Source organism: Rhopalosiphum padi, chromosome 3 (assembly GCF_020882245.1).
Source record: "Rhopalosiphum padi isolate XX-2018 chromosome 3, ASM2088224v1, whole genome shotgun sequence".
Taxonomy (NCBI): Eukaryota; Metazoa; Arthropoda; class Insecta; order Hemiptera; family Aphididae; genus Rhopalosiphum; species Rhopalosiphum padi.
This window is the reverse complement of record NC_083599.1, coordinates 14,181,327-14,193,788: the sequence shown is the minus strand read 5'-3', so window position 1 is coordinate 14,193,788 and position 12,462 is coordinate 14,181,327. Positions and strand designations below refer to the sequence as shown.

Sequence of the window (12,462 nt, the reverse complement as noted above, 5' to 3'; positions counted from 1 at the left end):
GCGGGTAGCAAGGATAGATGTTATCGCTTTTGCTATTATTAGTTGCTCTTAGTATAATGTAGTTACAACATAGATAACATTACATATTATTATTTATTTTCTATTTTTAGGTCTTTTCGTTATTTACGATGCCAGACTTATAAATTAACATTCAATATTGAAATACATGGTATAATAATATATTTTACGAAACGTTTGTTTTCTTTGTAATAGGTTTACGGTATACAGAAAATGACGTAAATATAAATATTTTTAATTTTCAGATTTATTCAAATTTTTAAGTCCATTAATATAAATTATCTAGATATGTACTGATAGATAACTAGAATTTTATCTAGATGAAGATAAATATAACAGAGCTGAAATTTATCTAGATAAGATAAAAGATAAATAACTTTTATCTAGATAACTTATCTAGATAAATTTATCTAGATATTTCCCAACACTGGACACGTTTAGATTCATGGCATCAAGTTTATCTTCACTGTCCAAAAATCTTGTAACACCGGGACTGGAGAACTTTAGAGAAACCGCTAAACATTTTGTCGCCGGAGATATGCCGCTCGTGACTCGTAAAGGGGTGTACCCGTACGAGTACACAGATAGTTGGAGTAGGTTGGAGGAGACGAGGTTACCGAGGAAGCGAGATTTTTATAGTACGTTGACGGAGACTGACATAAAGGAGGAAGATTTCGAGCACGCGAAGTTGGTCTGGGACCACTTTGGTTGTACGACGCTCGGAGATTACAGTGATTTATACCTAAAAATCGACGTCTTACTGTTGGCGGACGTCTTTGAAAACTTTCGCGATGTATGTATGAGGGCATACAACTTGGACGCAGCCCATTACTTCACCGCCCCTGGACTTAGTTTCGACGCGATGCTGAAGTTTACCGGTCAAAAGCTCCAGTTATTACACGATTACGATATGCTCTTGATGTATGAGAATGGTCAGTATATTATTTATAAAATATGAATATAATAATATAATTTTTTTTTTTTTTAGGTATCCGTGGTGGATTGGTGCAGGCCAGCATGCGGTATGCCAAGGCTAACAATGCTAAGACCCCGGGCTATGATGATACTAAGGAGAAATCATGGATTGTATATCAGGACTGTAAGTATATTTTTTTCAAAACTTATTAATTTTTCATACTTATTTAATTTTATAGGTAACAACTTGTATGGATGGGCAATGTCCCAGTACATGCCATACGGTGGGTTCAACTGGGTTGAACCTACATTAAACGGGTTGAATGATTTGGACGATACATCGCCCATAGGACGTATATATGAGGTGGATGTGTGGTACCCTAAAGAGCTGCATGATAAACACAACGACCTGCCTTTCCTACCTCAGAACAGTATCCCGCGAGGATCAAAGGTTAGGAAGTTGATGGCGACATTTGAGAAAAAGGAGAATTATGTTATACACTATAGAAACCTTCAGCAGGCAATTAAGAATGGTTTAATAGTTGAAAAAGTAAATATATATTTTATATGATTTTAATCAGATTTTTAACATTTTTTCTTATTTTTATAGGTACATAGAGTGATTCAATTTAACCAATCAGATTGGCTGGCTAAATATATCGAGCTAAACACAGAGATGCGGAAGAAGGCGAAGAACGAATTTGAGAAAAATTTTTTTAAATTAATGAATAACGCTGTATTTGGTATGTCGCTTTATTTATTATATATATACAAGCATTTTTACTGATATTATATGTTTTTCCAGGGAAGACTATGCAATCGAAAAGGAAGGAAATGAAAATGGAGTTGGTGTCGTGTGAGAGAAGATTACAAAAATTGATTAACAAAACAACATTTAAGCACTGTACAAATTATAACGAGAACCTAAACGCCGTCGCCCTGGAGAACAAAATTATTAAATTTGACAAACCTATCTATATAGGTAAATATATTTTTATTTTTTCTATTTTTATCATACATTTATTAATATATATATTTATAGGATTTGCGGTGCTGGACATAAGTAAGACGTTGATGTACGACTATCATTACAACGTTATGAAGAAACATTATAAAGATAAAATAAAGCTAATGTACACTGACACAGGTAAATATACTTAAACTAATCTCATGTATATAAAATATCATTTTTTTTTTTTTTTTTTTTTTTTTTTTTTTTTTTTTTTTTTTCTAGATTCACTAGTGTATCATATCAATACCGATGATTTCTACAAAGACTTGGCGGATAATCCTAGCTTGTTGGACCGGATGGACACTGCTAACCTGCCCAGTGTCCATCCGTGTTATGTGGCAGATAGGAAGAAGAGTCCGGGATTCTTTTCCGATGAAGTCGATGGCAATGTAGTGTCAGAGTTTTGTGCGTTGAGGGCCAAGTCATACGCTTTCAATGTATATGCTGGACTAGAGGATGTGGTGAGAGAGCAGATCAAGGCGAAAGGTGTAAGACAGCATGTGGTTAAAAATCATATGACGTTGGAGGATCATGTTAAGTGTTTGTTTGGAGAAGCTGGCGTGGAGGCGTATAAGGAGAATGTATCTATTCGCTCATTCAAACACAAGTTGATGACGATAAAAACGAGAAAGCTAACTTACAACAGTTATGACGATAAGAGAGTGGTATTGGACGATAAAATCCATACCTTGGCTCACGGACACTATAGTTTAGGGTAAGTTTATAATTTTTTTTTTTTTTTTTTTTTTTTTTTTCAAATTATTTTACTTATATTTATAATTTTATAGGGATGATGACGACGAACAGATTAATGATTGGCTAGATCATGAGATAGATGCTGGTGATCTTGAATCTAATGAATGAGATTACTTCTAAATAATTAAATACTATGTATATTTTTATTGTAAATACCATGTATATATTTTTTGTTATTGTAAATACCACTTGAATAATTTGTTATCTATAACCTTGAGCTGATAAATGTTATCACATATATTATGTTGTTATAAAAATAAAACAATGTTATAATATAATTATGTTTATTAAATGATAAAATAAAATATTTTGTATAGAATACAATTACATTTTTGTTTAAGAATTATTTACAAACCATTTTCTTATAGCAAATACTTTATAAAATGTACATTGTTTAGGATTAAATTCCATATGAAAAATACAACAAGGTAAAGTTTCGTCATCACATATTTGATCCAAACGAGGGCAGCCCAAGTCTTCAATGTTGATGAGTGCAACGTGTGGTATATACTCCATAAGAACTTGTTTTTTCTGTTCACCTTTGACGTAAATACATCTGAATTTTAATGAATTCAATATTTTTCCGAGTTCTTCATACTCGATATCACCGTATTCTATAGCTAGTTGATGGTAATTACGCTCCAGCCACTTGTTGGTTTTTTGACTCTTATTGTCCTGCATTGAGTTTGAATGTTTAAAAATCCAGTGCTGGGTCGCCCATGTTTCTGTGTCTACTATAGACATTTCTTTAATCATGTATTTATTGTTGACGCCAAGTACACATTGCATGTCCAAGATGGCTGAAGACATTATGGTTTGTCTTTATAATAAGTTTCAATAGTATTTAGACGACTCAGAATAGCTGGTATTATGTTTTTCAATCCTTCTATACTTTCTTTGATTGATTGTAATGATACTTCACCTCTTGTCATATGCTCAGTTATTTGTATACATGTCAATTGTATCGCTTCTACTTGTTCTTCTTGAATTTGTACAGATTTATGATTTTCTTCAAGTAAATGTTCGATTTTATCTAATTTAGACGAAAACGATTTGTTCGACTGTTCGAGATTTGAAATAATTTTATTTGTTTCACCAGACTGAGAACTACCAAACACGTTCATGTCTATAGCTCAACTGACACTATTTTCTAATGTCACTTGTATTTATCCAACTATTGTGTGTATTATCGAACCCTAGCCATTTCACAAAAATTTGCTTCCCCTTCTTACGTATAATTTTTTCAACTAAATAGTCATTTGGATAGTTTGTTTTCAATATTTCTTCTGAATAAAAGCAACCAGCAATCGGTTTTCCAGTATAATCTTGTAGCTGATAAGTAGTAGGTAAAGTTTCGTTGATTTTAACAATTTTAAATATTTCCGTAGACCAGCTCGGCAAATAACCTTTTGTAAACACACCTTTGTATGTGCTTATACGGACGTTATCGCCTATGTTAAATTTATTTTTTCGTTTAATTATTTTACGTTGCATTATTTCCACTGACGTAGGATTAGTATCAGCTTGCACTGGTGTCATTCCTATAGTTCTATGTTTTGAATTATTATATTCGTTAATCAATGAAGGTAAAATAGAAACCCATTCGTGAGAGCCACGTGCCGTAAACTCTCTAAACATTTTTTCTTTCAATGTGCGGTTGAATCGTTCTACAATACACGCTTTCATAGTACTGTAAGTCGAATATTTATGTATATTGTACTTAGACATTAACGCGTCAAATGTAGGATTGTAAAATTCTTTACCATTATCGAGCTGTAATAGTTTTGGCGAGCGTTTAAGCAGTATTTTAGACATTGCAGTGGAAACCTCTTTAGCGGTTTTTGATTTTAATGGTATGGCCCACGCAAATTTCGTAAAACAGTCTATAACACATAGAATATATTTGTAGCCTTTATTTTTTTTCGAATACGGTATCATTTCGACCAAGTCGGCCTGCCAAAGATCGTTTTTACCGTAAACATTAACTCTACGCCTTGTATAATTTTTTCTAACTGGTTTGTGGAGTTCGAAAGCGATATCTCGTTTAGACATTTGGAATATGTTTTATTAATCCTGCTTCACGCAATTCTTCGAAAATCGATATTATTTCGTTTGAAACGCCTGTATTACCAGCTGCCTTTGAAGCTAATAGTAACTGCAATCTATCGACTAGTTCGTTAGGGTCGTCCCAGTATACTAAATTATGTTGTTGTAATTTCATGGATAGCCCACTTCCAGAAGGAAACAAATTTTGGATTATATCATAATATTTATTTCCACCTTTTTTAATTTTTCTCCCGTCTGCTGTGAGATGCGCTGATGTTTGAATCAATATAGATTTATATGCATCTAAATCGTTTTTGGTGTATAATTTAGGATTTTTTGAAAATATTAAATTACCAAGCCCTTGTGTTAGCGGGTAAGATATGTCTTCAATAGTCAACGTATTATCGACAAGATTAATTTCTTTTTTACCTAAAACTACTCTTCCATTTTTTCGTTCTTTAGGTCCATACGTTTTGTCTATATCGTAAAATTTATACAAGTCGCTTAATTTATAAGCTAGCGAATCACCTGTGTCATTAAAATATTGAGAATCTTCATTGTCTTGCTGTGTGGGCGGAGCTTGAAATGTTGTTTTATTAATATTTTGTTTCAATGGTTCGATAATCGGACTTAACGTTTCTGATACTAATGAATGGATATCGGCTTTTCCTTGTTTTAATGCGGTATATTTGCGTTTGATATTTTCTTTGGCTTTAATCAGTTCTCCGAGTACTTCACCACTAGCAGCCATGACTGTGAATGAGGTCATTTTCATAAAAACAACACTTTATATAATGACGAATGTATCAAATCCATGACGATATCGACCGTTGTCACGTTCACAGTCTTTGTTTATCACGATAAACTCAAATCCCCCCAGACGCCAACACGAAGTACAAAAGTCTTTAAACTCTGAGTATGACATATCACCAGAGCAATGTTCATTGTATACATGCTTTAAATTAGTCTCATCTTGTTTGAATAATACAATAAAATTAGCGTTATCGCGCAAAAGTTGTTTTGGGACTTTTGAATAACTCTGAGCTAGATAGAATACATCAACTAAATTATGACGACCTCTGGAGAAGTAAGTTCTTGCAATCTTTTGGTTTTCAGTAATAATATCGTCGAAAATAAATACAGAGTTTGGTAAAGCTTTCTCTGGTTCAATGACTTGCTCATTTTCATAGAACGTAAATAATCCGACATCAGTGCCCGATAATATATCACTTAGCATTTTATATTTGGGTTGATCCAATGTCTTCGAATATATGTAAACATTATGAAATCTAATCCCGTTTATATTGGTTAATAACGCAAATATTAAATTCGTTTTTCCACAGCCTGAAGGACCGACGATGAGTGCACGTATCGTATTAGGCAGAAGTGCTCCGTGCCTAAGCTGTTGACCAGATGTAGGTGGGTCCACGTTTTCAACTGTTAGTTTTATATCTTGTTTGACGAATTTCATTATAAATATCTCTGTACCTACAAGAATGCGATCAGTACACAATGTCTCTCGCTCGAAGAAGCAACAAGAATAAAGGCGGTGGGCTTATCAACACGCTTATAAACAAACTGCCGATCGAGCTTCACGTGCCTGGTAAGTTTATTAAATTCGATATTATCATAATAATAATAATATTTCTTTGCAGGTTATCAATACTGTGGACCTGGTACAAAATTAGGAAAACGATTAGCTCGCGGTGATAAAGGTATAAACCCACTGGACTCTGCTTGTAGAGAGCACGACATTGCGTACGATCAGAGTAACTCTATCGCAGATCGTAACAAAGCCGATTATATATTAGAGCAGCGAGCCTGGGATAGGTTCAAGTCAAAAGATTCGAGTTTAAAAGAAAAAGCTGTGGCTTGGGGTGTGACTACTGCCATGAAAGCAAAACGTAAAGTAGGCGGCGGTTGTGGTTTTAAAGCAGCACTTAAAGCCACTAAAAATGTTGTAAAGAAAAATGTTAGCGAAAAAAACTTGTTGAAATTGACTAAAAAATGTGTAGCCGTCGCGCGAAAAACATTCAAAACTAAGAAGACAAAAGTTCCACGAACAATAAATATTCCGAAAAAAGGCGGTGTGCTACCACTCATACCGATTTTCGCTGGGTTGTCAGCTCTGGGAGCCCTGACTGGTGGTGTGGCCAACGTTGTGAAGGTTGCTAATGAATTTAATAGAAACAAACCATCGCATTTGGGCAAAGGGCTTTATCTCACACCGTATAAAGGCAACTCGTATAAAATAGAAACACCACATAAAAGTGGTGGGGGTGTAAAAGCGAAAAAAAACTAATATCTACGTTACCCAGTAGAGCGTTGTACGATTTCGAACTTATAAAAATCGCTCGTTTGATGAAAATACCTCATTTCATCGGCGTGTTTACCAGAGATAGGTTATATACACGTCCTAAACGCCTAGAATCAGCGATTATTAACTTGGATACGAAGAAAGGTACTGGAACGCATTGGGTAGCGTATAAAAAAATCGGAAAAAAAGTAGAATATTACGACAGTTTTGGAAATTTACCACCACCGCTCGAGGTGCAAAAATATTTTCACGGATGCGCTATTAATTATAATTATAACAGAGAACAAAAATATAATACTACAAACTGTGGACACTTGTGTTTAAAATTTTTATCATGTACACGATAACGTTAAACGGAAACTCTAGTGAATTGTCATGCGATATTTTTCCACCTATAGAAGTAGATAATACAGCGCGGATTTGTCTTTTGAGTTTACAGACGAATAATTCAATTCCAAACATAGAACCTGGTTGTAATGCAATAGGTTTTCGTAATTTTATCGGTCAAAATGAAAACGTAATTATACCTACTGGTTCGTACGAGTTGGAGGATTTAGAATCTGTTATAAACAAATTCATGCCCAACTATGTTACCCATTTTAAATTAAAAGCAAACAGTAATACATTAAAGTGTATGATATCCTGTAGCCATGAGATTGACTTTTCAGTCGAAAACAGCGTTGCTAAATTGTTGGGCTTTAGAAACGTCGTATACACTACTGGTGTTACTCACGAATCTGAAAATACAGTCAATATAATGAAAGTAAACTGTATAAAAGTAGAGTGCAACTTGATTGTTGGTTCATTTTGTGACGGAGCGCCGAGTCAGACCATACATGAGCTTTACCCGACTGTGCCTGCAGGATATAAGATCGTTGAGGTACCTAGACACCCAGTGTTTTACAGACTCAACACGACTTCAATAAGTAAAGTAAATATCGTACTAAAAGATCAAAACGATTTTCTAATAAATCTACGTGGAGAACCGATTACAATTCGTTTACAAATAACGCGGTGATATGGCGCTCAAATTTAATATAAATACTGCTACCATCAAAAAACCCGTTAGTGTAGTACCGGCAGTGAAGAAGTCTACATCTAAACCGCCACTGAAAAAGTCTACGTCCAAATTGAAAAAAAACAAAACCAAGCTCACGAAAAATAATTTAAATTTTCTTCGTTCGTTACAATGATGGATGACTCATATTTAGATGTGACTGCTGGCTATGTCGATGATTGTAAAATAACACAAAAGCAATATCATTCGTTTACACCGTATTCAAACACGGTTTTTTCATATAACGATGAAATTAGAATAAATATCCAAAATATGGATTCTTACACTTTGCCGTGTGAGAGTTTCATTTACATTGAAGGAAAGGTAGAAAAACCTACCGATGCTGCTGGAGACGTACGTTTTTCAAATAATGGATTGGCATTTTTATTCTCTGAGATGCGATATGAAATAAATGGAATAGAGATACAAAAATTAAAATCACCCGGAGTGTCGTCTTGCTTGAAAGCGTTCTGCTCCTATACTCCAAATGAAATGAATACATTAGACAACTGTGCTTGGGACTCGGCAATGGACGGTGAAGATAATAAAAATTTTATGACCGATAATGTGTTTACCGGATGCATTCCTCTAAAACATTTATTCGGCTTTTGTGAAGATTATAAAAAAATTTTACTCAATTGCAATCAACAACTAATTTTAAATCGTTCGTCTACTGATTTGGATGCAATACGTGTTGTGGGTGCCGGAGCCACCGAACACGTTGAGAAAAATAAAAAAATTACGATTGTACTGACTAAGGTGGCGTGGAAGATGCCGATTATCAAAGTCACTGATAAAGAAAAATTAAAACTGTTGAAAGTATTGGATTCGCGCAAAACGTTATCATGTGCGTTCAGAACCTGGGATCTGTGTGAATATCCGGTACTCCCTCGAAATACTTCACATTCATGGACGATAAAGTCTAGCAGCTTGCTTGAAAAACCTAGATTTATTTTGTTTGGATTACAAACCGATCGAAAAAAAAATATAGAAAATGACGCTGGTCGATTTGATCACTGTCAACTAAAAAATCTTAAGGTACACTTAAACTCTGAAGTGTATCCATACGAAGACTTTCGAGCCGATTTTAAAAATAATACTACCAGTTTATTGTATAAAGCTTATACAGACTTTCAAAAATCATACTACGAACGAGATTATTGTGAACCATTATTATCAAAACATGTTTTTCAAACCTATACTCCAATCGTCGTCGTCGATTTGTCGTACCAGAATGATAACGTGAAATCATCGACCGTAGACCTACGAATAGACTTTGAAACCGATACAGTTATTCCAGAAAAGACTGCAGCTTATTGTTTAATACTACATGATCAGATTATAACTTATAATCCGTTTAGTGGCGATGTCAGAAAATTGTAAACCTTGTATATATATTTTATAAATATCTTATAATTATTTTTTATACCTTGTAAATATTTTATACCTTGTTTTAAAAATATAAATTGTAAACCTTATTGTAAAAACTTAATCTAATAAATAAAAAAAAACTTGTTTTAAGTATCACGCTTGTTTTTTTATTTCACACAAAATTATTTAAACAATATCATTCAAAGAGTTTGCGTTTTGCGTTCCGCTTTTTCGTGGGCTTGCCACCTGTGAAGTCGAGAATAGATGGCGAGTGGTTGAGAGACGACGGACCGTCGTTTTCGTCAACAGCAGGGCCCGTAGATTTTATACGGTTATTATACCATAGGGGGTACTCGTTCGAAACGTGTCCTGTAGAATGATTGTCTATGAACACCGGTAATGATGATGATGATGGTAGACTGGTAGGAGCATCATTCTCATTGATAAACTAAATAATTATAATCTGTCAATATAAATATAATAAAATTAAATGTATGTATATTACCACATTAATTGGTCCATCGTTCTCGTCAAATGCGGAGCTTGCTGGATATGTTGTCTGCGTACGATTTATCTGCGAACATTCATCTTCGAAAAAGGACGATGAGAATAAATATTGCGGCGTTATATCCCATGGTTCGGTCGGTGGCGGCTGCGCATCGGTGTCATCGGTATATTGAGGGGACGGTGATGAATATTTTTTCGGAGCCATAATTATGTGATTGGATATGGACGGTGAATACGATGACGATGTCGTCGGCGACAATGGTGAAATGGGGTCAACGATTAACTAAAAATAATAAAAAATTAAATAACTATTTAGTAGAGCTAGTATTAAAATTTAATTACCTCTGGTGACATTCCTCCGCTCCATCGTTGAGACCATTGTTCAGCTAATTTTCGTGCTGCACACATTTTCAGTTGACTAACAAAGTTTAAGTCGATATTCGAGATGATTTTATCGGTCTTAAGGTTTTTAATAAAAATGATCATTTCTTCAACTGTTTTCGGTGGCGATTGCACATTGGTAAATTCCCGGTCTATATAATTTCCAATAATTTCAAATTGCCTTAATACAACTGGACGTATGATGGCTGACTTTCGTGCGATCGTTTCGAAAATACTCTCCTCCACATATTGCAATTTCATTAAATCCGCACGATTTAACAATACTCGACACCCGACTTGTGTTTTTGATTCGATGACAAGCATATTTTCCCCTTGATACACCATACTAGACAGCGAAATAATTTCGGTTTCCAGAAATAAATTTCGCTTATATTTTTGCGGTTGGTCCAAAATAAACGACAATATATTCCCCATCAGGGAAAATATACGTCTTAGAAAGTCGGCTGGCATATTAATATACCGCGATGGTGTGATTATTTGTACTACGGTGTTGAATTCGTCCGTAGGATCAAGTCCTACATTCAAAAACTTACGGCCGGTGAAGTCTAATATGAAATTATTACAGTCGATGAGCTCTGCAGGCGGTGTTGGTGGTACATATGTGAAATTTTTCTTGTACACTTTAGCCATGTTTCCAATTGAACCAGCCATGATTAAAATTATTTTTGAAAATAAAAACACACACTTTAAAAAACACTAAAATTTATAAAGACGGAGCGAACGAAAACTACGTGTACACCAGTTTAGGGTAGCAGACGGACTAAACAGACACCGACTCTTTAAGTCAGGAGTCTCTATAATAGGGGGGGGGGCATTTTTCACGTATTAATGGATTTTGCTGGAATGTGAGAGGTGGTTTAAGGATATACATTATGAGTCGGCGCCACCTCGTAAAGACGAGCAGTTAGTGTGAATTTCTATAGAGTCATTTAGTTTATTAAATAAGGTGTATCTTATTGTCAACCCGACGCCAAACGTAGGGGGTGGCGACGGTAGAGTTTTTGCAAGGTATTGTGTGATTATCGATGAATTGAATATGGATCTGTGATGGTTTAAGGATATACATTATGAGTCGGCGTCATCCTGACGACATGAGAGAATATGGAATTTTAGACACAAAAGTATATCAGTTATTAATGTGTGTGTGTGTGTGTGTGTGTTATTCACTAATAGGCATTTTAATATTATTAGTGGGTGGCCGGTCGGGGACAATAAGCAGATCGTATCTATGTATCAAGGCTTAATGTACATTTTTGTATATTATTTCCCCAAGTATATAAGAGGGAACTTTACGTTGTGAGAATATTCATATGATTATGTATATTATTTAGCATGTACTTAAATATATATATATACAATGTTACCCTCACGATTCGATTCTAACCCATAATATTATATTTTTAAATATATGATAACTGATAAAAATAAGTTATTAACTGATAAAAATAATGTGTGATAACTGATAAAAATAATGTGTGATAACTGATAAAAAAAATAATGTGTGATAACTGATAAAAATAAATTATTGATAACATGTGATAACTGAAAACGTATGTCGCACACGTACGCGATCGTTTGACGGCGGCGGCTGTGGGTGAGGGTGTGAGTGAGGGGGGTACGTTACGTCACGTACGTAGCGGCTGCGGCGGCGGCGGCTGTGGGTGAGGGTGAGAGTGAGGGGGGTACGTTACGTCACGTACGTAGCGGCTGCGGCGGCGGCGGCTGCGGCTGCGGCTGCGGCTGCGGTGTTTGAATCCCCCTTTTCATACTACTTACTACAATATATTATATTGTGTAGTAACTACTACACTATAGTTATACATATGTCGTATAATATATTGTATGTATAAAAAAATTACCTGTGTAATATTAAAAAAGTCAATTTGATATGATAGTTTACATAGACATTATTCCTCGTGTTTTCCCGTTCGTCCCTATTTTCGTAGTAAATGATAAAAAGATGATGGGCAAGTGGAAATCACTCAACTGTATAGAGTAGGTGTCACTGTAATTGATGTGTTAAATTAAATTTCAATGATATATTGTTGTACATACGAAAAA

General features: G+C 34.8%; 3 protein-coding genes across 4 annotated transcripts; 2 read left to right on the top strand and 1 right to left on the bottom strand.

The window, feature by feature from the left end:
• Positions 1-756: 756 nt before the first annotated feature.
• LOC132927141 (uncharacterized) lies at positions 757-2,873 on the top strand. Of its 2 annotated transcripts, XM_060991603.1 has the most exons (8): positions 758-950; positions 1,007-1,117; positions 1,173-1,483; positions 1,544-1,676; positions 1,739-1,915; positions 1,976-2,080; positions 2,168-2,660; positions 2,734-2,873. In XM_060991603.1, exons 1-8 carry the CDS (start codon positions 818-820, stop codon positions 2,807-2,809), a joined length of 1,539 nt encoding a protein of 512 aa, XP_060847586.1. In that variant the 5' UTR covers positions 758-817; the 3' UTR covers positions 2,810-2,873. The 2 variants fall into 2 exon arrangements, with proteins under 2 accessions (XP_060847585.1, XP_060847586.1); XM_060991602.1 differs by having other exon boundaries at positions 757-950; positions 1,739-2,080.
• Positions 2,874-8,256: 5,383 nt separating this feature from the next.
• Positions 8,257-9,504, top strand: LOC132924814 (uncharacterized). Its single transcript, XM_060989256.1, has one exon. It carries the CDS (start codon positions 8,257-8,259, stop codon positions 9,502-9,504), a length of 1,248 nt encoding a protein of 415 aa, XP_060845239.1.
• Positions 9,272-12,170, bottom strand: LOC132927143 (uncharacterized). The gene is made up of 3 exons (XM_060991604.1): positions 10,342-12,170; positions 9,998-10,282; positions 9,272-9,940 (listed from the first exon to the last, which is right to left on the bottom strand). Exons 1-3 carry the CDS (start codon positions 11,050-11,052, stop codon positions 9,689-9,691), a joined length of 1,248 nt encoding a protein of 415 aa, XP_060847587.1. The 5' UTR covers positions 11,053-12,170; the 3' UTR covers positions 9,272-9,688.
• Between the last annotated feature and the right edge of the window lie 292 nt (positions 12,171-12,462).